The sequence below is a fragment of the Rhinopithecus roxellana genome, chromosome 12 (assembly GCF_007565055.1).
Source record: "Rhinopithecus roxellana isolate Shanxi Qingling chromosome 12, ASM756505v1, whole genome shotgun sequence".
Lineage (NCBI taxonomy): Eukaryota > Metazoa > Chordata > Mammalia > Primates > Cercopithecidae > Rhinopithecus > Rhinopithecus roxellana.
The window spans coordinates 104,776,667-104,800,893 of record NC_044560.1 but is presented as its reverse complement, the minus strand read 5'-3'; the positions used below and the strand labels follow the sequence as shown (position 1 = coordinate 104,800,893).

General features: G+C 51.6%; 2 protein-coding genes across 2 annotated transcripts; both read right to left on the bottom strand.

The window, feature by feature from the left end:
* Positions 1–6,940: 6,940 nt before the first annotated feature.
* On the bottom strand, positions 6,941–11,940 carry LOC104673505 (apolipoprotein C-I, acidic form). Its single transcript, XM_010377571.2, has 3 exons — positions 11,796–11,940; positions 10,906–11,041; positions 6,941–7,050 (listed from the first exon to the last, which is right to left on the bottom strand). Exons 1-3 carry the CDS (start codon positions 11,938–11,940, stop codon positions 7,020–7,022), a joined length of 312 nt encoding a protein of 103 aa, XP_010375873.2. The 3' UTR covers positions 6,941–7,019.
* A 7,528-nt stretch (positions 11,941–19,468) lies between these two features.
* APOC1 (apolipoprotein C1) lies at positions 19,469–23,904 on the bottom strand. The gene is made up of 4 exons (XM_010377512.1): positions 23,796–23,904; positions 23,584–23,661; positions 22,510–22,645; positions 19,469–19,644 (listed from the first exon to the last, which is right to left on the bottom strand). Exons 2-4 carry the CDS (start codon positions 23,639–23,641, stop codon positions 19,587–19,589), a joined length of 252 nt encoding a protein of 83 aa, XP_010375814.1. The 5' UTR covers positions 23,642–23,661; positions 23,796–23,904; the 3' UTR covers positions 19,469–19,586.
* Positions 23,905–24,227: the final 323 nt, after the last annotated feature.

The window sequence follows — 24,227 nt, the reverse complement described above, 5'->3', positions numbered from 1 at the left end:
CTCAAGTGATCCGCCTGCCTCAGCCTCCCAAAGTGCTGGGATTATAGGCATGAGCCACTTGGCCTGGCCGATTCTACCTCTTTCTAGTGGTATGACCTGGTGCAAGTTGCTTTACCTGTCTGGGCCTGTTTCTTCATCCATGAATGGGAGTCATGGACTACCTACCCCCATAGGGTTGCCGGGAGAGTAAAGATCGTGCACAGAAAATGCCGCATAGGTGCTCCATCAATGCCAGCTGCTGTTTAATTAGTGCATGCTTCCCCAGCACACACTGTGTGGCAGGAACCACGGCAGGGCTTTTAGATGATTAATGTACTTAGTAGCAGTGGGGCATAGTGGCTCATGCCTGTAATCCCAGTACTTTTGGAGGCTGACACAGGCAGATCACTTGAGGTCAGGAGTTCAAGATCAGCCTGGCCAATGTAGTGAAACCCTGTCTCCACTAAAAATACAAAAATTAGCCGGGCGTGGTGGTGGGTGCCTATAATCCCAGCTACTTGGGAGCTTGAGGCAGGAGAATCGCTTGAACCTAGGAGGCAGAAGTTGCAGTGAGCCAAGATGGCGCAATGCACTCTAGCCTGGGTGACAGAGCCAGATTCCATCTCAAAAAAAAAAAAAAAAAAAAAAGTTGGGGGGCCGGGTGTGGTGGCTCACGCCTGTAATACCAGCACTTTGGGAGGCCGAGGCAGGTGGATCACAAGGTCAAGAGATTGAGACCACCAACATGGTGAAACCCCGTCTCCACTAAAAATACAAAAATTAGTTGGGTGTGGTGGCACATACTTGTAGTCCCAGCTACTCGGGAGGCTGAGGCAGGAGAATCACTTGAACCCAGGAGATGGAGTTGGCAGTGAGCCGAGATTGCACCGCTGTGCTCCAGCCTGGGTGACAGAGCAAGACTCCGTTTAAAAAAAAAAAAAAAAAAAACAAAGCCGAGCACAGTGGTTCACGCCTGTAATCCCAGCACTTCGGGAGGCTGAGGCAGGTGGATCACCTGAGGTCAGGAGTTCAAGACCAGCCTGACCAACATAATGAAACCTGTCTCTACTAAATACAAAAAATTAGCTGGGCGTGGTGGCGCATGCCTGTAATCCCAGCTACTCGGGAGGCTGAGGCAAGAGAATCGCTTGAACCTGGGAGGCGGAGGTTGCAGTGAGCTGAGATTGCGCCATTGCATTCCAGCCTGGGTGACAGAGCAAGACTCCGTCTCAAAAAAAAAAAAAACACTTACTTATTTGCCACAAAAACCCTATCAGGTGGGCATCTTTATCACTTCCATTGTACAGATGGGGAAACAGGCTTCGGGGTGGGGGCGTAGCCACTTATTGACAACTCCCCAACCAGCAGGTGGTGGTTTTGAACTGGGGCCCTCTCACACTACCTAACAAGGCCAGGACAACCTCTGCCCCTCTCCACCGAAATCCAAGAGGTCAAGTGGATGTTGGAGGTGGCGTGGGCCCAGGGAGGTCTCTGACCTCTGCCCCAGTTCCAAGGTCAGCATGCAGAGAGGGCTGTGTGTTTGCTGTTTGCTGCTTGCAATGTTTGCCCATCTCAGGGACGGGAACAGGCTGAAGGTCATTCAGGCTGGACTTCAGAGGCAGCACACAAACAGCTGCTGCAGGATGGGAGCTAAGAGGTCGGAAGGGGGCAGGGTGGGCCCCAAAACCCAAAAACAGAGCCTGCAACTCTGTTCTCTAAGTCACCAAGCCCCCAAACCACTCTCATCTCTTTTCTCTTTATCCCTGGATCCTGTCCCTGGTCTGAATCCCACCCCCTCATCCCCCAAATCCCTGCACCCTCCTCCCTGCTAATCTTCTGGTGTCGCTAGCCACTCCCCTCCTAGCTGGATACTCTGGGTGATGGTAGGGAAGGCTGGGGTAAAAAAGAGTTTGAAGTGTCCCTCCTAATGCATGTTGAAAAATTGAGTTATAATTCACATTCCATAAAATTTACCTTTTTTTTGAGATTGAGTCTCACTCTGTTGCCCAGGCTGGAGAACAGTGGGGCAATCTCAGCTCACTGTAGCCTCTGCACCCCCAGGTTCAAGAAATTCTCATGCCTCAGCCTCCCAAGTAGCTGAGACTACAGGCACCTGCCACCACGCCTGGCTAATTTTTAAATTTTTAGTAGAGATGGGGTTTCACCATGTTGGTCAGGCTGGTTTCGAACTGTTAAGCTCAAGTGATCTGCCCACCTCGGAATCCCAAAGTGCTGGGATTACAGGCGTGAGCCACTGCATCCGGCTAAATTTACCCTTTTAAAGTGTACAGTTCAATGGTTTCTCCTACACTGGCAACGTTGCACAATCATCACCAGTATCTAATTCAGAACATGGCTCACTGCAGCCTCAACCTCCTTGATTCAAAGCCATCCTCCTACCTCAGCCTCCCGAGTGTCTGGGCCCACAGGTGTGCACCACCATGCCCAGCTAATTTTTCTTTTCTTTTTTTTTTTTTTTTAGGAGGGATGGGGTCTTGCTATGTTGCCCAGGCTGGTCTTGAACTCCTGAGCTGAAGCAATCCTCCCACCTTGGCCTCTCAAAGTGTTAGGATTATAGGCGTGTGCCACCACGTCTGGCAGGGGATGATTTTGGAAGAGAACTGGAGGAAGTGAGGAGGGAGCCAGGCAGATATCTGGACCCCTGGGAAGAGCATTCCAGGAAGAGGAACAGGAACTGCAAGGGCCCTGTGGTGGCAGTGTGCCCAGTACATTGGAGGAATAGCGAGGAGTTGCTTGTGAGTGATAGACAGAGAGACAGAGATGAGGTCATCGTGGACAGGGTAGTGTTCCGTTTATAGGCCTTTGGTAAGTTCTTCTGGGTTGACTCTGAGAGAGTCAGGAGAGTTCTGAGCAGAGGAAGAGCATAGTCTGACTTGAGGCCGGGCACGGTGGTTCATGCCTGGAACCCCAGCACTTTGGGAGGCCGAGGAGAGTTGATCGCTAGAGCTCAGGAGTTCGAGACCAGCCTGAGCAACATGGGGAAACCCCGTCTCTACTACAAATACAAAAATTACCTGGGTGTGGTGGCACACACACACCTGTAGTCCCAGCTACTCAGGAGGCTGAGCAGGAGAATCGCTTGAACCTGGGAGGCAGAGGTTGCAGTGGGCTGAGATGGTGCGGCTGCACTCCAGCCTGGGCAACAGAGTGAGACTCTGCCTTAAAAAACAAACAAAAAATCTGACTTGAGTTCTAACAGACTGCTGAGTGAGAAGAGAGGAGAGTATAGGAGTTTGGAGAATTGATTTTGGGGGAGAAGGGAATGCATTAACCCCAGAGAGTAATATTTATGTATTATTATTAATTATTTATTATTATTTATTTATATATTATTATTTATTTATATTTTTATTTATTATTTATTTTTATATATTTATTTATTATTTATTACTATATATAAATATAGTAATATTTATTATTATTATTAATTTTTATTTATTTATTTATTATTTATTTATATATTTTTATTTTTATTTTATTTATTTATTTATTTAGTTTTTATATATTTATTTATTATTTATTTATTTATTATTAATTATTAATAATACCTTTATTCTTTTTTTTTTTTGAGACGGAGTCTCGCGCCCAGGCTGGAGTGCAGTGGCCGGATCTCAGCTCACTGCAAGCTCCGCCTCCTGGGTTTAGGCCATTCTCCTGCCTCAGCCTCCCGAGTAGCTGGGACTACAGGCGCCCGCCAAATCGCCCGGCTAGCTTTTCGTATTTTTCAGTAGAGACGGGGTTTCACCGTGTTAGCCAGGATGGTCTCGATCTCCTGACCTCGTGATCCGCCCGTCTCGGCCTCCCAAAGTGCTGGGATTATAGGCTTGAGCCACCACGCCTGGCCTATTTATTCTCTTTATATCTTCTTTTTTTTTTTTTTTGGTAGAAACAGTGTCTCACCATGTTACCCCGGCTAGTCTTGAACTCCTGGCCTCAAGTGATCCACCCACCTCAGCCTTCCAAAGCGCTGGGATTACAGGCATAAGACACTGTGCCCACCTTCAGGATTTCCTTTTTTTTTTTTTTTTGAGACAGAGTCTTGCTCTGTCCTCCAGGCTGGAGTGCAGTGGCCCAGTCTTGGTTCACTGCAAGCTCCACCTCCTGGGTTCACACCATTCTCCTGCCTCAGCCTCCCAAGTAGCTGGGACTACAGGCGCCTACCCCCATGCCCCCACGCCTGGCTACTTTTTTTGTATTTTTAGTAGAGACGGGGTTTCACCATGTTAGCCAGGATGGTCTCGATCTCTGACCTTGTAATCTGCCTGCCTTGGCCTCCCAAAGTGCTGGGATTACAGGCGTGAGCCACTGCACCCAGCCCAGGATTTCCTTTCTTCTTTTTTTCTTTTCTTTTTTTTTTTGAGACACAGTCTTGCTCTGTTGCCCAGGCTGGAGTGCAGTGGCACGATTTTGGCTCACTGCAACCTCTGCCTCCTGGGTTCAGGCAATTCTCCTGCCTCAGCCTCCCGAGTAGCTGGGACTACAGGCGCCCGCCACCACGCCCGGCTAATTTTTGTATTTGTAGTAGAGATGGGGTTTCACCATATTGGCCAGGCTGGTCTCAAACTCCTGACCTTGTGATCCGCCTGCCTTGGACTCCCAAAGTGCTGGGATTACAGGCGTGAGCCACCATGCCCAGCCCAGGATTTCCTTTCATGTTTTGAGATGGAGCCTTGCTCTGACACCCAGGCTGAAGTGCAGTGGCATGATCTTGGCTCAATGCAGTCTCCACCTCCTGGGTTCAAGCGATTCTCACGCCTCAGCCTCCCAAGTAGCTGGGATTACAGGTGCACGCCACCACGCCTGGCTAATGTTAGTATTTTTAGTAGAGATGGGGTTTCACCATGTTGGCCAGGATGGTCTCCAACTCCTGGCCTCAAGTGATCCTCCTGCCTTGGCATCCCAAAGTGCTGGGATTACAGGCGTGAGCCATCACACCCAGCTTCAGGATTTCCTTTTCTTTTTTTTTTTTGAGACTGAGTTTTGCTCTTGTTGCCCGGGCTAGAGTGCAATGGCGCGATCTCTGCTCACTGCAACCTCCGCCTCCTGAGTTCAAGTGATTCTCCTGCCTCTGTATCTTGAGTAGCTGGGTTTACAGGCACCCGTCACCATGCCCAGCTAATTTTTTTGTACTTTTAGTAGAGACAGGGTTTCACCATGTTGGCCCAGTTGGTCTTGAGGTCCTGGCCTCAAGTGATCCGCCCGCCTTGGCCTCCCAAAGTGCTGGGATTACAAGGGTGAGCCACTGAGCCCAGCTAGGATTTCCATTTTAAGGCTGCGTTACATTCCATTGCATGTATAGACCACATTTCCTTGACCCATTCATCTGTTGATAAACATTTAGGTTGTTTCCATATCTTGGGTATTGAGCAGAGCTGCAGTGAACAAGGGAGGGTAGATATTTCTTCAAGGTCCTGATTTCAATTCTTTTGAATAAATACCCAGAAAGGAGATTACAGCATCATTTGGTAGTTCTGTTTTTAACGTTTTGAGGAACCCCTATACTGTTTTCCACAGTGGCTGCAGTGTTTGGTGTTCCCACTAGCATTGTAGGAGGTCCCTTATATATTTTGAATATTAACCCCTTATTAGTTATATGGCTTACAAATATTGTTCTTGGCCGGCGCGGTGGCTCAAGCCTGTAATCCCAGCACTTTGGGAGGCCGAGACGGGCGGATCACGAGGTCAGGAGATCGAGACCATCCTGGCTAACACGGTGAAACCCCGTCTCTACTAAAAATACAAAAAAGTAGCTGGGCAAGGTGGCGGCGCCTGTAGTCTCAGCTACTCGGGAGGCTGAGGCAGGAGAATGGTGTAAACCCGGGAGGCGGAGCTTGCAGTGAGCTGAGATCTGGCCACTGCACTCCAGTCCGGGCGACAGAGTGAGACTCCGCCTCAAAAAAAAAACAACAACAACAACAACAAAACAACAAATATTGTTCTTATGAAATCTTAAGCTGGGCAAGGTGGCTCACACCTGTAGTCCCAGCACTTTGGGATGCCAAGGCGGGTGGATCACTTGACGTCAGGAGTTTGAGACCAGCCTGGCCAACATAGCAAAACTCCATCTCTACTAAAAATACAAAAAAATTATCTGGGGGTGGTGGCACATGCCTGTAATCCCAGCTACTAGGGAGGCTAAGGCAGGAGAATCCATTGAAACCAGGAGGTAGAGGTTGCAGTGAGCTGAGATCACACCATTACACTCCAGCCTGGGGGACAGAGTGAGACTCTGTGTCAAGAAAAAAAAAAAAGGCCAGGCACGGTGGCTCATGCCTGTAATCCCAGCACATTGGGAGGCCGAGGCAGGCGGATCATGTGAAGTCAGGAGTTCGAGACCAACCTGATCAACATGGAGAAACCTCATCTCTACTAAAAATACAACAATTAGCCAGGTGTGGTGGCGCACACCTGTAATCCCAGCTACTTGGGAGGTTGAGGCAAGAGAATCACTTGAACCTGGGAAGCAGAGGTTGCAGTGAACTGAGATTACGCCATTGTACTCCAGCCTGGGCAAGAGGAGCGAAACTCCGTTTCAAAACTTCAAAACATAAAAAAAACCTCAACTCCTCATCTCGGGTAGACCACACCAGGAAAAGAGTAGCATAGTGACATTGCCAGGTTGAGGGTTCAATCTAGTCCCAGTTCTCCACTTCCTGGCTGTGTGACTTTATACAAGTAGCCTTACCTCTCTGGGCCTCAATGCCCTTATGGGATTAATAAGGCCCAGTTTGCAACGTTCTTAGGAAGATCCTTTTGAGACCACGGAGTTAAAACATCCTTAGCACAGGGCAAGTAGATGGGGCATTGGAGGGCTTGTGAGGAGTCCCTGAGGTACAGCCTCTGCCCTCTCCCGCAGCCCCTACCCTCTCCGGCACCCCTGGCCCACAGTGAAGAAGCACTCAGGAGAGAATTTTCTATAGGCTTTTTATTGGTGGCACCTGGCGCCACATGGAGGCAGTCCTCAGCACAGGTGCTGGGGTGTGGGAAAGGTGCTCATGAGTTAATCTTGAGTTTCTCCTTCACTTTCCAAATATCTCTGAAAACCAATCCCTGTGGGGAGGGATAAGGAAGGGGGTCACTGTGTGCAGCTCCCTCCCAGGCTGTCCAAATTCTACCTGCTACCTGACTCCCACCTCTTCCCCTTCCTGAATCTCCATCCCCACTGTCTGTGGGATTAAGAGGACTGCTGGGCTGGGTGGGCCAACTTCTGTGCTTTAGTTTCCCAGATGGACCAGAGTACGATGAAGTCTAAACACTTTACCCTTGACTGGGCATGGTGGCTCACGCCTGTAATCCCAGCACTTTGGAAGGCCAAGACGGGCAGATCACTTGAGGTCAGGAGTTCAGGACCAGCCTGGCCAACATGGCGAATCCCTGTCTCTACTAAATTACAAAAATTAGCCACACATGGTGGTGCACGCCAGCTACTCAGGAGGCTGAGGCAGAATTGCTTGAACCTGGGAGGTGGAGATCGCAATGAGTCAAGATCACGCCACCGCATTCCAGCCTAGGCAACAGAGCGTGACTCCGTCTCAGACAAAAAAAAAAAAAGAAAAACTTCACCCTGGAGAAGAAAAACTTCACCCTGGCTTTCAAGGCCTGCCATCTCTTGCTACCAACTCTTTCTTTCAATCTGCCCTTGCCTTAGCTCTTCTCATTCAAAGGTACTTTCCAGTCTCCCTGCCTATGCCCAGGCTGTTCACATGCCTGGAATGCCACCCGCTCTTGATTATGATTATCGATCAACCTTCTTGGCTTAGGACCTTTGCCTCTCCCTTCAGCCTGCCTTCCTTCCTTCCGTCCGTCCGTCCGTCCGTCCGTCCTTCCGTCCGTCCGTCCGTCCTTCCTTCCTTCCTTCCTTCCTTCCTTCCTTCTCCCCTCCCCCCTCCCCTCCCTCCCCCTCCCCCCTCCCCTCCCTCCTCCTCCCCCCTCCCCTCCTCCCCCCTCCCCTCCCTCCCCCTCCCCCCTCCCCTCCTCCCCCCTCCCCTCCTCCCCCCTCCCCTCCCTCCCCCTCCCCCCTCCCCTCCCTCCCTCTCCCTCCCCCCCTCCCTCTCCCTCCCCCCTCCCTCCTCCCCCTCCCCTCCCTTCCTTCCTCCTCCCCTCCCCTCCCCCTCCCCCTCCCTTTCCTCCTCCCCTCCCCCTCCCTTTCCTCCTCCCCTCCCCTCTCCCCCCTTCCCTCCCCTCCCCTCCCCCCTCCCCTCCCCTCTCCCCCCTCCCCTCCCCCCTCCCCTCCCCCCTCCTCCCTCCCCTCCCCCCTCCCCTCCCCTCCCTCCCCTCCCCTCCCTTCCCTTCCCCTCCCCTCCCTTCCCTTCCCCTCCCCTCCCCTCCCTTACCTCCTTCCTTTTTTTTTTTTGACAGAGTTTCGCCTTTGTTGCCCAGGCTGGAGTGCAATGGCGTGATCTCGGCTCACTGCAACCTCCGGCTCCCAGGTTCAAGCGATTCTCCTGCCCCATCATCCCGAGTAGCTGGGATTACAGGCATGCACCACCATGCCCGGCTAATTTTTTGTATTTTTTTAGAAGAGACAGGTTTTCTTCTTGTTGGTCAGGCTGGTCTCAAACTCCCGACCTCAGGCGACCCACCCGCCTCGGCCTCCCAAAGTGCTGGGATTACAGGCATGAGCCAACAGGCATGAGCCACTGTGCCTGGCCTAATTTTGTATTTTTAGTGGAGACGACAGTTTCCCCGTGTTGGTCATGCTGGTCTTGAACTCCCGACCTCAGGTGATCCGCCTGCCTTGGCCTCCCAAGGTGCTGGAATTACAGGCATGAGCCACTACACCTGGCTTCCAATCTTTCTAAGTTTAGTCCTGGTTAGATTTTCCCTCCCTCCCTCTCTTCCTGCCTCCCTCCCTTTCCCTCCCTCCCTTCTTTCCTTCCTTCCTTCCTTCCTTCCTCCCCCCTCCCCCTCTTCCTCCCCCCTCCCTTCCTTCCTTCCTTCCTTCCTTCCTTCCTTCCCTCCCTCCCTCCCTCCCTCCCTCCCTCCCTCCCTCCCTCCTTCCTTCCTTCCTTCCTTCCTTCCTTCCTTCCTTCCTTCCTTCCTTCCTTTCTTTTCTTTCTTGTTGAGACAGGGTCTCATTCTGTTGCCCAGGCTGGAGTGAAGTGGCACAAACAGCTCATTAATCTCCTGGGCTCAAGGGATCCTCTTCCCTCAGCCTCCCGAGTAGCTGGGACTATAGGTACATGCCATCATGCCCGGGTAATTTTTTGTATTTCTAGTAGAGACAGGGTTCTCAAACTCCTGACCTCAAGTAATCCACTCACCTCAGCCTGCCACACCTTCCGAAGTGCTGGGATTAGAGGTGTGAGCCACCGTGCTCGGCATGGTCTTCACTGTTTTATTGCCCACAATGAAACAGTTTCCAGCACTTAGCAGATGCTCAATAAATATGTGTTAAGGAATGATTCTCTAACTTGCCACAGAGAGCAAGGGTGGATTTAAAGATGTACTGAGCATCTACAATGTGCCAGACACCCTGTAGACCTTCTCCTTCACTTCCCCTCAGAACCACCATTTTACAGGAAGGAAACTGAGGCTCACAGTAACGCCTCTCTCTTAAGATCACACAGGGAGTAAGGGGCTCTGTGCCAGCCTGGGGACACAGGTCTGGCCAAGTTTGGGTCCTCCATTACCCCACAAGGCCATCTTTTTTTTTTTTTTTTTGAGACAGGGATTCGCTATTGTTGCCCAGGCTGGAGTGCAGAGGCATGATCTCGGCTCACTGCAACCTCTGCCTCCCAGGTTCAAGCGCTTCTCCTGCCTCAGCCTCCCAAGTAGCTAGGAATAGAGGCATGCACCTCCATGCCCGACTAATTTTGTATTTTTGATAGAGATGGGGTTTTTCCATGTTGGTCAGGCTGGTCTTGAACTCCCAACCTCAGGTGATCGCCCCGACTCGGCCTCCCAAAGTGCTGGTTTACAGGCGTGAGCTATTGCGCCCGGGCTTTTTTTTTTTTTTTAGAGACAGGATCTCTGGGTGTGGTGGCTCACACCTGTAATCCCAGCACTTTGGGAGGCTGAGGCAGGCGGATCACAAGGTCAGGAGTTCAAGACCAGCCTGGCCAAGATGTGAAACCCTGTCTCTAATAAAAATACAAAAAAAATTAGCCAGATGTGGTGGCAGGTGCCTGTAATCCCAGCTAGTCAGGAGACTGAGGCAGAGAATTGCTTGAACCGGGGAGGTAGAGGTTGCAGTGAGCCGAGATGGTACCACTGCACTCCAGCCTGGGCAACAGAGCGAGACTCTGTCTCAAAAAAATAAAAAAATAAAAATAAATAAAAATAGAGACAGGATCTTGCCATGTTAGCCAGGCAGGTCTCAAACTCCTAGGCTCCAGCAATCCTCCCACAGTCCTGGGATTATAGGTGTGAGCCACTGTACTTGAGCAAGACCATCTTTTCTTTTTTTTATTTTTAGACGGAATGTTGCTTTGTCGCCCAGGCTGGGGTGCAGTGGCACCATCTTGGCTCATTGCAACCCTCACCTTCCTGGTGCAAGCAATTCTCCTGACTCAGCCTCCCGAGTAGTTGGGATTACGGGTTCACGCCACCATGTCAGGCGAATTTTTTTGTATTTTTAGTAGAGACAGGGTTTCACCATGTTGGCCAGGCTGGTCTTGAACTCCTGATCTCAGGCAATCTGCCCACCTAGGCCTCCCAAAGTGTTGGGATTACAGGTGTGAGCCACGGCGCCCAGCCCAAGACCATCTTTTAAAATGTGGCCTGGATGGGAGTCCGGGAAACTGTCCCTGAAGTCTGAGATCCTTGAGATCTAGCTGTGTGACCAGAAGGATGTTGTCAGCCTCTCTGGGACTTGTTTTTTTTCAATTTGTCCATCTTGGACCATCCTCCAGGGCTCCACGCAAACACACCCCAGCCCTGCTTTGCCCTGGGAAGGGTTCTAACCGCGTCTTGGCAGGAAGTTCACTCTGTGTGATGAGTTTGATGACTTCCCGAACATTGTCCTCCAGGGTCTTTCCAAACTCCTCCAGGACATCAAAGGGGTTGGAGACGTCCGGAACCCCCTGGGCTGGGGTTGGGCCTGCCAGGAAGATGGGCAGCGGTGCAAAAATTTTTTTTCTTTTTGAGATGGAGACTTGCCGTGTCAAGTGCTATGATCTCGGCTCACTGCTACCTCCACTTCCTGGGTTCAAGCAGTTCTCCTGCCTCAGTCTCCCAAGTAGCTGGGATTACAAACGCGCGCCACCACAACTGGCTAATTGTTTTGTATTTTTAGTAGAGATGGGGTTTCACCATGTGGGCCAGGCTGGTTTCGAACTCCTGACCTCAAGTGATCTGCCCGCCTCGGCCTCCCAAAGTGCTGAGATTACAGGCATGAGCCACCGCACCCTGCCAAAAATTTGTTATTGGAACCTCCTTAGGATGCGATCCCGGGATGGATAAGGAGATCCTTGGGGATCATGTGGTTAGAATGGGGAGGATACTGGAGTGACCGCGTGGGGCTGAAGCCGCTGGGAATTGCCTTACTCAGCACTGACCTCCTCCCACAGCCCCTCGCCCTGATCACCCACTTTCAAGGCTGTAGAAGGAGGACAGCCAATCCCAGAGGTGTGGGCGTCAATACGTCATCAGATGCTAGGGCTCTCGTGGGCAGATTTGGCGCCTGCCGGACTGAACCTGGGAGAATCTGGAGACCCACCCGACCACGATGGGGCAACCACGACCCGGAGGGGGCCCCCAGAGCTCTCAGAGGTCCTCTAAGCCGGGACCCAGGCCTGTAGCCACCTTCACTCTTCCAAAAGTCCAACTCCGCAATTCTCTCATTCCACTTTTACCTTCCAAGACCATCAACAGAACCACCACCAGGACCGGGAGCCACAGGAAGAGCCTCAGGGCGGGGCCGGAGGGGCACTCTGGAGGCAGAGGGATCAGTAGCACCCTCCTCCGTGCCTCCCTTTCTCCCTCCCACGATCCCCTCATCTCCTTTTTTTGAGTTCTTGCAGCGTGGAGGCTGGTGTCCCTCCCAAGCACACAGCACCAACCTGACTTCTTGCTGGAGGGCTCGGTTGGGAGGTCCTGTACCACCAGCAGGACCTTTATCAGGCTGGGGAGGGGGCGGGGCAGGTTGATGTTGATCTCTCTCCTCCTGAGCCTGCCTCCTTCTGCCCACCCAGGTTTTTCTCCTCTGCCCCTGGCCCGTGAGCGCTGGGGTCAGGTGGGGTCCTGGGCACTTCCCTTAGCCCCAAAGCCCTTTACCATTCAGCACCCTCACCTCCCAATCTCCCTGACTCTAGGGGGTCCTCAGACTACCATAGCCCCTTTCCTCAACTCAGAGGACAGCCTCGTCCTGTCCCTGTGGACATCTTCCCTCAGGGGCCTTCCAGTAATAACCCTGTGATCTCATCCACCCCTCATTCACACTGTATCCCTAGACCACCTCTTTCCCCTACTTCTCTCTTAGCAAGCCTCCTCAGCCCGAACAGCATTTCCTTTATGTTGCTGGGGTCTCTCAGTTGGCCCCGCACTCCTACCCCGCGTGCCACCTCCAATTTCTTTCAGATCAGCCCTTGAAGCACCCCAGACCACCCTGATATTCTCTGGGCTCTTAACTTGATGGTTCTCAGTGTCCCTTTTTTGCGAGGGGGTCACCTTAGCTGCACGACACTGTAAAAACCTCACCTGCATTAGCCAGGCGTGGTGGCTCATGCCTGTAATCCCAGCGCTCTGGGAAGCTGAGGAGGGAGGATCGCTTGAGACCAGGAGTTCAAGACCAGCCTGGGCAACATAGGGAGACCTCATCTCTACAAAAAAATTCAAAAATTAGCTGGGTGTGGTGGCGCACACCTGTAGTCCCAGTTACTCAGGAGGCTGAGGTAGGAAGATTACTTGAGCCCAGGAGTTCGAGGCTGCAGTGAGCTGTGATTGCTCCACTGCACTCCAGCCTGGTGGGACAGAGTGATACCCCATCTCAAAAAAGTAAAACCCTCAGCTGAAAAGTTCTGAGTGTATGTCCCTTCCTCCCTTCCACCGGGACTCACCCCCTTTGCCTCACCCCAACACTCTTATCTGCTCTTATTCACCCTCCAAGGTCCCTCCTGGCACCAAGCCTACTTCCCCCCATCACCAGATCCGTCCCCCAAGGCTGGAGTCCAATTCCTTCCCCACCAGCTGCCTTTGACCGCCAGTGACCCTGGCAGCTGGTGGGGAGGGTGTCCTCGGCCCAGCCTCAGACTCTAGGTTGGCTGGCCTTGTGCCCCCACAACCACGTGTCAGCCTGGTGGTAGGGGGATGGTTGTGAAAGGGACGACATAGACAAGACCCTGGCAGGATTGCAACATCCCTCTGGCCAGTTCAGAGCTTCCAGTCCCTGTCAGCCCCAGCCCCATGGGGCCCCCCTACTTCCCCACCTGAGCCCAGCATTCCCCAAACATCCACCCAGATGTCTGCTTCCCTGACCCCACAAGAATAGAATAACAGTGCTCCTGCTTTTCCAGCCTCATCCTCTCCTCTGCTATAGGGGTTTCAGTTTTCTAGATGGGGAAACTCTCGCCCAACCAAGAACATTCAGTAGGGCTCAGTGAGGGGCAAAGAGGGGGCTACTGACTGGGCGCAGTGGCTCACACCTGTAATCCCACCACTTTGGGAAGCTGAGGCGGGAGGATCTGCTTGAGCCCAGGAGTTTGAGACCAGCCTGGGCAACATAATAAGACCTTATCCCTAGAAAAAAAATAAAAATTTGGCCAGGCGCGGTGGCCCACGCCTGTAATCCGAGCACTTTGGGAGGCCTAGGCGGGTGGATCATTTGAGGTCAGGAGTTTGAGACCAGCCTGACCAGCTGGTGAAACCCTGTCCCTGTTAAAAATAGAAAAAATTAGCCGGGTGTGGTGGCACAGGCCTGTAATCCCAGCTACTTGGGAGGCTGAGGCGCAAGAATCGCTTGAAATGGGGAGGCAGAGGTCGCAGTGAGCTGAGATGGTGCCATTGCACTCCAGCCTGGATGACAGAGCCAGACTCCATCTCAAAAAAAAAAAAAAAAAAAAGGCCAGGCGCGGTGGCTCAAGCCTGTAATCCCAGCACTTTGGGAGGCCGAGACGGGTGGATCACGAGGTCAGGAGTTCGAGACCATCCTGGCTAACACGGTGAAACCCCGTCTCTACTAAAAAATACAAAAAGCTAGCCGGGCGAGGTGGCTGGTGCCTGTAGTCCCAGCTACTCGGGAGGCTGAGGCAGGAGAATGGCGTAAACACGGGAGGCGGAGCTTGCAGTGAGCTGAGATCCGGCCACTGCACTCCAGCCTGGGCGACAGAGCGAGACTCCGTCTCAAAAAAAAAAAAAAAAAGGCCGGGCGCGGTGGCTCAAGCCTGTAATCCCAGCACTTTGGGAGGCCGAGACGGGCGGATCACGAGGTCAGGAGATCGAGACCATCCTGGCTAACACGGTGAAACCCCATCTCTACTAAAAAACTACAAAAAACTAGCCGGGCGAGGTGGCGGGCGCCTGTAGTCCCAGCTACTCGGGAGGCTGAGGCAGGAGAATGGCGTCAACCCGGGAGGCGGAGCTTGCAGTGAGCTGAGATCTGGCCACTGCACTCCAACCTGGGCGACAAAGCGAGACTCCGTCTCAAAAAAAAAAAAAAAAAAAAAAAAAAAAAAATTCAGCCGGCTGCAGTGGCTCACGCCTGTAATCTTAGCACTTTGGGAGGCTGAGGCTGACCAACATGGAAAAACCTGGTCTCTACTAAAAATACAAAATGTGCCAGGTGTGGTGGCACATGTTTGTAATCCCAGCTACTTGGGAGGCTGAGGCAGGTAGAGGTTGTGGTGAGATGAGATCATGCCATTGCACTCCAGCCTGGGCAATAAGAGCGAAACTCCGTCTCAAAAACAAAACAAGCCGGGCGCGTGGCTTATACCTGTAATCCCAACACTTTGGCAGGCCGAGGCGGGTAGATCACCAGTTTCAGGAGATCGAGACCATCCTGGCTAACACGGTGAAACCCCGTCTCTACTAAAAGTACAAAAAATTAGCCGGGCATGGTGGCGGGCGCCTGTAGTCCCAGCTACTCGAGAGGCTGAGGCAGGAGAATGGCGTGAACCCGGGAGGTGGAGCTTGCAGTGAGCCGAGATCATGCCACCGCACTCCAGCCTGGGTGACAGAGCGACACTCTGTCTCAAAACAAAACAAAAGAAAAAAACTTACTTATTTGCCACAAAAACGCTATCAGGTGAGCATCTTTATCATTTCCATTGTACAGATGGGGAAACAGGCTTCGGGGTGGGGGCGTAGCCACTTACTTCCCTACCAGCAAGTGGTTTTGAACCCAGACCCTCTCACACTACCTAAACCACGCCAGGACAACCTCTGCCCCTCTCCACCAAAATTCAAGAGGTCAAGTGGATGTTGGAGGTGGCGTGGGCCCAGGGAGGTCTCTGACCTCTGCCCCAGCTCCAAGGTCAGCACGCAGGGAGGGCTGTGTGTTTGCTGTTTGCTGCTTGCAATGTTTGCCCATTTTAGGGATAGGAGCAGGCTGAAGGTTGTTCAGGCTGGACTTCAGAGGCAGCACACAAACAGCTGTTGGAGGATGGGAACTGAGGGGTTGGAAGGGGGCGGGGTGAGCCCAGAAACTCCTGTGTGCCTCTGAGCCTACAGCTCTGTTCTCTAAGTCACCAAGCCCCCAAACCACTCTCATCTCTTTCTCTCTATCCCTGGGTCCTGGCCCTGGTCTGAATCCCACCCCCTCATCCCCCAAATACCTGCACCCTCCTCCCTGCTAATCTTCTGGTGTCTCTAGCCACTCCCCTCCTGGCTGGATGCTCTGGGTGATGGTAGGGAAGGCTGGGGTAAAAAAGAGTTTGAAATGTCCCTCCTAATGCATGTTGAAAAATTGAATTATAATTCACATTCCATAAAATTTACCCTTTTATTTATTTATTTTTTTGAGATGGAGTCTCACTCTGTTGCCCAGGCTGGAGTGCAGTGGGAGAATCTAGGCTCACTGTAGCCTCCACCCCACAGGTTCAAGAAATTCTCGTGCCTCAGCCTCCCAAGTAGCTGAGACTCCAGGCACCCGCCACCACGCCTGGCTAATTTCTTAATTAATTATTAATTTGTTTTTTTGAGATGGAGTTTCGCTCTTGTTGCCCAGGCTGCAGTACAATGGTGTGATCTCGGCTCACCGCAGCCTCTGCCTCCTGGGTTCAAGCGATTCTCCTGCCTCAGCCTCTGGAGTAGCTGGGATTACAGGTGTGTGCCACCATGCCCGTCTAATTTTTTGTATTAATAGAGATGGGGTTTCTCCATGTTGGTTAGGCTGGTCTCAAACTCCCAGCCTCAGGTGATCTCCCCACCTCGGCCTCCAAATGTGCTGGGGTTACAGACATGAGCCACCGTGTCCGGCTACATTTACCGTTTGAAAATGTATAGTTCAATGGTTTTTCCTATATCAGAAAGGTTGCATAATCATCACCAGTATCTAATTCAGAACATGGCTCACTGCAACCTCATCTTCCCTGATTCAAAGCCATCCTCCTACCTCAGCCTCCCACATAGCTGGAACCCCAAGGTGTCCACCACCATGCCCAGCACATTTTTTTTTTTTTTTTTTTTTTTTTTTTTTAGGACGGATGGGGTCTTGCTATTGCCCAGGCTGATCTTGAACTCCTGAGCTGAAGCAATCCTCCCAACTTGGCCTCTCAAAGTGTTAGGATTACAGGCATGTGCCACCACATGTAGCAGGGGATGATTTTGGAAGAGAACTGGAAGAAGTGAGGAGAGAGCCAGGCAGGCTTGAACCTGGGAGGCAGAGGTTGCAGTGGGCTGAGATGGTGCCACTGCACTCCAGCCTGGGCAACAAGAGTGAGACTCTGTCTCAAAAAACAAAAAAAATCTGACTTGAGTTCTAACAGGCTGCTGAGAGAGAAGAGAGGAGAGTATAGGAGTTTGGAGAGTTGATTTTGGGGGAGAAGGGGATGCATTAACCCCAGAGAGTAATATTTATACATTTATTTATTATCTTTCTTTCTTCTCTTTTTGGTAGAGACGGTGTCTCACCATGTTACCCAGGCTGGTCTCGAACTCCTGGCCTCAAGTGATCCTCCCAGTTTAGCCTTCCAAAGCGCTGGGATTACAGGCATAAGCCACCATGCCCCGCTTCAGGATTTCCTTTTATGTTTTGAGATGGAGTCTTGCTTTGATGTCCAGGCTGAAGTGCAGTGGCATGATCTCAGCTTATTGCAGCCTCCACCTCCTGGGTTCAAGTGATTCTCATGCCTTAGCCTACCGAGTAGCTGGGATTACAGGCGCCGGCCACCAACCCTTGCTAATTTTTGTATTTTTAGCAGAGACGGGGTTTCACCATGTTGGCCAGAATGGTCTCCAACTCCTGGCCTCGAGTGATCCTCCTGCCTTGGGATCCCAAAGTGCTGGGATTACAGGTGTGAGCCACTGAGCCTGGCTTCGGGAGTTCCTTTTTTTTTTTTTGAGTTGGAGTTTTCCTGTTGTTGCGCAGGCTGGAGTGCAACAACGTGATCTCCACTCACTGCAACCTCTGCCTCCTGGGTTCAAGTGATTCTCCTGCCTCAGCCTCTTGAGTAGCTGGGTTTACAGGAACCCGCCACCAGGCCTGGCTAATTTTTTTTGTACTTTTAGTAGAGATGGGGTTTCATTATTTTGGCCAGGATGGTCTCCAACTCCTGGCCTCAAGTGATCCGCCCGCCTTAGCCTCCCAAAGTGCTGGGATTACAAGCATGAGCCACCGAGCCCGGCCTCAGGGTTTCCTTTTTAAGGCTGGGTTACATTCCATTGCATGTATAGACCGCATTTTCTTGACCCATTCATCTGTTGATAAACATTTAGGTTGTTTCCATATCTTGGGTATTGAGCAGAGCTGCAGTGAACATAGGAGGGCGGGTATCTCTTCAAGGTCCTGATTTCAATTCTTTTGAATAAATACCCAGAAGTGGGATTGCTGGATCATTTGGGAGTTCTATCTTTAATGTTTTGAGGAAACCCCATACTGTTTTCCACAATGGTTGTGGTGTTTGATGTTCCAACTAGGATTGTAGGAGTCTCTTATATATTTTGACGTGTTTTTTTTTGTTGTTGTTGTTGAGATGGAGTCCCACTCTGTCGCCCAGGCTGGAGGGGGTAGTGGTGCAATCTTGGCTCACTGCAACCTTTGACTCATGGGTTCAAGGGATTCTCTTGCCTCAGCCTCCCGAGTAGCTGTGATTACAGGCATGTACCACCCCACCTGGCTAATATTTTTGTATTTTTAGTAGAGACAGGGTTTCATCATGTTGGTCAGGCAGGTCTCGAACTCTTGACTTCAGGAGATTGGCCTGCCTCAGCCTCCCAAAGTGTTGGGATTATAGGCATGAGCCAATTCGCCTGGCCTGAATATTAACCCCTTATTAGATATGTGGCTTACAAATATTTTTCTTATGCAATCTTAAGTTGGGCGCGGTGGCTCACACCTGTATTCCCAGCACTTTGGGAAGCCAAGGCGGGTGGATCACTTAAGGCCAGGAGTTTGAGACCAGCCTGGCCAACATGACGAAATTCTGTTTCTACTAAAAATACAAAAAAATTAGCTGGGCATGGTGGCACATGCCTATAATCCCAGCTACTCAGGAGGCTGAGGCAGGAGAATCCCTTGAACTCAGGTGGTGGAGTTTGCAAGGCTGCAGTGAGTGGAGATCGTGCAAGTGCACTCAAGCCTGGGTGACAGGGCCAGACTTCGTCTCAAAAAAAAAAAAAAAATATATATATATATATATATATATATATATATATATAAATTACATAGGGTTCATAGGGTTGTTTCTCATGTGTATGTGGTTTAATTTTCCATAAGAGCCAGGCACAGTGGCTCACGCCTGTAATCCTAATACTTTGGGAGGCCAAGACAGGAGGATTGCTTAAGCGCAGGAGTTGGAGACCAGCCTGGCCAACATGATGAAACCCTGTCTCTACTAAAAATACAAAAATTAGCTGGGTGTGGTGGCACATGCCTGTAATCCCAGCTACTTGGGAGGCTGAGGCAGGAGAATCCCTTGAACCTGGGAGGCGGAGGCACCGTACTCCATCCTGGGGGACAGAGTGAGAGTCTGCCTCAAAACAAAAACAAAAACAAAAAAACCCTCAGCCCCTCATCTTGGGTAGACCACACTAGGAAAGTGTAGCATAGTGACATTGCCAGGCTGAGGGTTCAATCAAGTTCCAGTTCTCCACTTCCTGGCTGTGTGACCTTATACAAGTAGCCTCACCTCTCTGGGCCTAAATGCCCTTATGGGATTAATAAGGCCCAGTTTGCAAGGTTCTTAGGAAGATTCTTTTGACACCATGGAGTTCAAACATCCTCAGCACAGGGGAAGGAGATGGGGCATTGGAGGACTTGTCAGGAGTCCCTAAGGTTCAGCTCCTGCCCTCTCCCGCACCCCCTACCCTCTCTGGAAGCCCCTACCCTCTCCCGTAGCCCCTTCCTCAGAGTAAAGAAGCACTCAGGAGAGAATTTTCTATAGGATTTTTATTGGTGGCACCTGGGGCACATGGAGGGAGTCCTCAGCACAGGCATTGGGGTGTGGGAAATATCAGAGCCCTCTCCTGGGATGTCACCCTTCAGGTGCTCATGAGTTAATCTTCAGTTTCTCCTTCACTTTCCGAAATGTCTCTGAAAACCAATCCCTGTGGGGAGGGATAAGGAAGGGGGTCACTGTGTGCAGCTCCCTCCCAGGCTGTCCAAATTCTACCTGCTACCTGACTCCCACCTCTTCCCCTTCCTGAATCTCCATCCCCACTGTATGTGGGATTAGGAGGTCCGCTGGGCTGGGCGGGCCAACTTCTGTGCTTTAGTTTCCCAGATGGACCAGAACACATTGAAGTCTAAACACTTTACCCTTAGTTGGGCATGGTGGCTCATGCCTGTAATCCCAGCATTTTGGGAGGCCAAGGCAGGCAGATCACTTGAGGTCAGGAGTTTGAGACCAGCCTGGGCAACATGGTGAAATCTCGTCTTTACTAAAAATACAAAAAATACCATGCGTGGTGTTGCACACCTGTAGTTCCAGGTACTTATGAGGCTGAGGTAGGAGAATTGCCTGAACCCAGGAGGTGGAGTTTGCAGTGAGACCAGATCGCACCACTGTACTCCAGCCTGGGCAACAGAGCAAGACTCCGTCTCAAAAAATAAAAAAATAAAAAATAAGACCAGGTGCGTGGCTCACACCTGTAATCCCAGCACTTTGGGAGGCTGAGGTGGGTGGATCAAGAGGTCAGGAGATTGAGACCATCCTGGCTAACATGGTGAAACCCCATGTCTACTAAAAATACAAAAAATTAGCCAACGTGGTGGCGGACACCTGTAGTCCCAGCTACTTGGGAGGTTGAGGCAGGAGAATGGCATGAACCCGGGAGGCAGAGCTTACAGTGAGCCAAGGTCGCACCACTGCACTCCAGCGTGGGCGACAGAGCAAGACTCTATCTCAAAAAAAAAAAAAAAAAAAAAAGTAAAAGTAAAATAAAATAAAAATAAGAAATGCTTCACCCTGGCCTGGCTTTCAAGGCCGGTCATCTCTTGCTACCAACCCCTTATTTTTTTTTTTTGATATATAGTTTCGCTCTGTCACCCAGACTAGAGTGCAATGGCGCTGTCTCGGCTCACTGCAACCTCTGCCTCCCAGGTTCAAGTGATTCTCCTGCCTCAGACTCCTGAGTAGCTAGGACTATAGGTGTCTGGCACCACACCCAGCTAATTTTTGTATTTTTAGTATAGAGAGGGTTTCATTATGTTGAGCAGGCTAGTCTTGAACTCCTGACCTCATGATCCGCCTGCTCGGCCTCCCATAGTGCTGGGATTACTGGCGTGAGCCACCGTGCCCGGAGTTTTTTTTTTTTTTTTTTTTTTTTCCGCCTTGTCACCCAGGCTGGAGTGCAGTGGCACGATCTCAGCTCACTGCAACCTCCGCCTCCCGGGTTCAAGTGATTCTCCTCCTTAGACTCCCGAGTAGCTAGGACTACAGGCATGCACCACTACACCTGGCTAATTTTGTATTTTTAGTAGAGATGGGGTTTCTCCGTGATAGTCAGGCTGGTCTTGAACTCCCGACCTCAGGCGATCCGCTTGCCTTGGCCTCCCAAAGTGCTGGGATTACAGGTGTGAGGCACTGTGCCTGGCCTCCAAACAATCTTTCTAAGTTTAGGCCTGGCTGGATTTTTTGATTCCTTCCTTTTTCTTTTCTTTTCCCTCCCTCCCTCCCTCCCTCCCTTCCTCCCTTCCTTCTTTCTTTTCTTTCTTTTTTTTTTTTGTTGTTGTTGAGACAGGATCACATTCTGTTACCCAGGCTAGAATGCAGTGGCACAAACATGGCGCACTGCAGCCTCAATCTCCTGGGCTCAAAGGTTCCTCTTGCCTCAGCCTCCCAAGTAGCTGGGACTGCAGGCGTGGGCCACCATGCCCGGCTAATTTTTTTTGTATTTCTAGTAGACACGGGGTTCTCGCACTCCTGACCGTCTCGGCCTTCCAAGGTGCTGGGATTACAGGTGTGAGTCACCGTGCTCTGCACATTCTTCACTGTTTTATTCCCCACGTTGAAACAGTTTCCAACACTTAGCAGATGCTCAATAAATATTTTTTAAGGAATGAATGACTCTCTAACTTGCCAAAGGGAGCAAGGGTGGGTTTGATGATGTACTGAGCATCTACATGTACCAGACACCCTGTAGGCCCTCTCCTTTACTTCCCCACAGAACCACCAGTTTATAGGAGAGGAAACTGAGGCTGACAGTAATGACCCTGTCAAGATCACACAGGAAGTATGGAGTGCTACGCCAGCCTGGGGACCTAGGTCTGGCCAAGCTTGGATCCTCATTTTTCATTATCTCACAACACCATCTTTTTTTTTTCTAATAGAAACAGGATCTTACCACGTTGGTCAGGCTGGTCTTGAACCTCTGGGCTCAAGCAGTCCTCCCATCTCAGCCTCCCATACTGCTAGGATTACAGGTGTGAGCCACTGTACCTGGGCAAGACTATCTTTTTTTTTTTTTTTTTTCTGAGATGGAGTCTCATTCTGTCGCCCAGGCCGGAGTTCAGTGGCGCAATGTCAGCTCACTGTAACCCCCACCTTCCTGGTTCGAGCAATTCCCCTGACTCAGCCTCCTGACTAGCTGGGATTACAGTCGCACGCCACCACACCTGGCTAATGTTTTTGTATTTTTAGTAGAGACAGGGTTTCACCATGTTGGCCAGACTGGTCTCGAACTCCTGACCTCAGGCAATCCGCCCACCTCGGCCTCCCAAAGTGCTGGGATTACAAGCATGAGCCACCATGCCCAGCCCAAGACCATCTTTTAAAATGTGGCCTGGATGAGAGTCAGAGAAACTGTCCCTGAAGTCTGAGCACCCTGAGATCTAGCTGTGTGACCAGAGGGACGTTGTCAGCCTCTCTGGGACTTGTTTTTTTTTTTCCAATCTGTTCATCTTGGTCCATCCTCCAGGGCTCCACCCAAAACCACCCTCCAGCCCTGCTGTGCCCTGGGAAGGGTTCTAACCGTGTCTTGGCAGGAAATTCGCTCTGTTTGATGCGGTTGATGACTTCCCAAGCCTTGTCCTCCAGGGTGTTTCCAAACTCCTTCAGCTTATCCAAGGCGCTGGAGACATCTGGGGCCCCCTGGGCTGGGGCTGGGCCTGCCAGGAATATGGGCAGGGGTTCAAAAAAAATTTTTTTTTTTTTTTGAGATGGAGTCTTGCTCTGTAGCCCAAGCTGGAGTGCAGTGGTGCGATCTTGGCTCACTACAACCACCACCTTCCGGGTTCAAGTAGTTCTCCTGCTTCAGCCTTCCAAGTAGCTGGGATTACAGATGTGCACTACCACGTCCGGCTAATTTTTTTTTTTTTTTTTTTGAGACAGAGTCTTGCTGTGTCTGCCAGGCTGGAGTGCAGTGGTATAATCTCGGCTCACTGCAACCTCTTCCTCCCGGGTTCAAGTGATTCTCCTGCCTCAGCCTACCGAGTAACTGGGACTACAGGTGCGTGCATCCATACCGGGCTAATTTTTTGTATTTTTACTAGAGACGGAAGTTCACCATGTGGGCCAGGCTGGTTTCGAACTCCTGACCTCAAGTGATCTGCCCGCCTCGGCCTTCCAAAGTGCTGGGGTTACAGGCGTGAGCCACCCTGCCCGGCCAAAAATTTGTTATTGGAACCCCCTTAGGATGGGATCCCGGGATGGATAAGGAGATCTTTGGGGATCATGTGGTTAGAATGGGGAGGATACTGGAGTGACCGCGTGGGGCTCAAGCCGCTGGGAATTGCCTTACTCAGCACTAACCCCTCCCAGAGCCCCCCATCCCGCTTACCCACTTTCAAGGCTGTAGAAGCAGGACAGCCAATCCCAGAGGTGTGGGCGTCAATACGTCATCGGTTGCTAGGGCTCTCCTGGGCAGATTTGGCGCCTGCCGAACTGAGCCTGGGCGAACCTGGAGACCCACCCGACCACGATGGGGCAACCACGACCCAGAAGGGGCCCCAGAGCTCTCAGAGGTCCTCTAAGCCGGGACCCAGGCCTGTAGCCACCTTCACTCTTCCAAAAGTCCAACTCCGTAATTCTCCCGTCCCACTTTTACCTTCCAAGACCATCGACAGAACCACCACCAGGACCGGGAGCGACAGGAAGAGCCTCATGGCGGGGCCGGAGGGGCACTCTGGAGGCAGAGGGAGGGGTGCAGGAGATCAGTGGCACCGTCCTCCCTCCCTCCTTCCCACGATCCCCTCATCTCCTTTTTTTGAGTTCTTGCAGAGTGGAGGTTGGTGTCCCTCCCAAGCACTCAGCACCAACCTGAATCCTTCCTGGAGGGCCGGTGTGGGAGGTCCCGGCCCGCAGGACCTTTATCAGGCTGGGGAGGGGGCGGGGCAGGTTGATGTCGATCTCCTCCTCCTGAGCCTGCCTCCCTCTGTCCACCCACGTTTTTCTCCTCTGTCCCTGGCCCGTGGGCGTTGGGGTCAGGTGGGGTCCTGGGCACTTCCCTTAGCCCCAAAGCCCCTTACGGGTTCAGCACTCTCACCTCCCAATCTTCCTGACTCTGGGGGGTCCTCAGACTACCATAGTCCCTTTCCCCACTCAGAGGACAGCCTCGTCCTGTCCCTGTGGACATCTGCCCTCAGGGGCCTTCCAGTAATAACCCTGTGATCGCGACCGCCCCTCATTCACACCATGTCCCTAGACCACCTCTTTCCCCCACTTCCCCGCTCTTAGCAAGCCTCCTCAGCC

Excerpts from the sequence above, each read along its gene's own strand:
- LOC104673505 (XM_010377571.2), bottom strand. The coding sequence starts at position 11,940 with ATGAGGGGATCGTGGGAGGGAGAAAGGGAGGCACGGAGGAGGGTGCTA. Across the intron at positions 11,042-11,795 it reads TCTGTTGATGGTCTTGGAAG|GCCCAACCCCAGCCCAGGGG; the intron begins GTAAAAGTGGAA and ends TCTTCCTGGCAG. Across the intron at positions 7,051-10,905 it reads GAACTTCCTGCCAAGACGCG|GGATTGGTTTTCAGAGATAT; the intron begins GTTAGAACCCTT and ends CCCTCCCCACAG.
- APOC1 (XM_010377512.1), bottom strand. The coding sequence starts at position 23,641 with ATGAGGCTCTTCCTGTCGCTCCCGGTCCTGGTGGTGGTTCTGTCGATG. Across the intron at positions 22,646-23,583 it reads TCTGTCGATGGTCTTGGAAG|GCCCAGCCCCAGCCCAGGGG; the intron begins GTAAAAGTGGGA and ends TATTCCTGGCAG. Across the intron at positions 19,645-22,509 it reads GAATTTCCTGCCAAGACACG|GGATTGGTTTTCAGAGACAT; the intron begins GTTAGAACCCTT and ends CCCTCCCCACAG.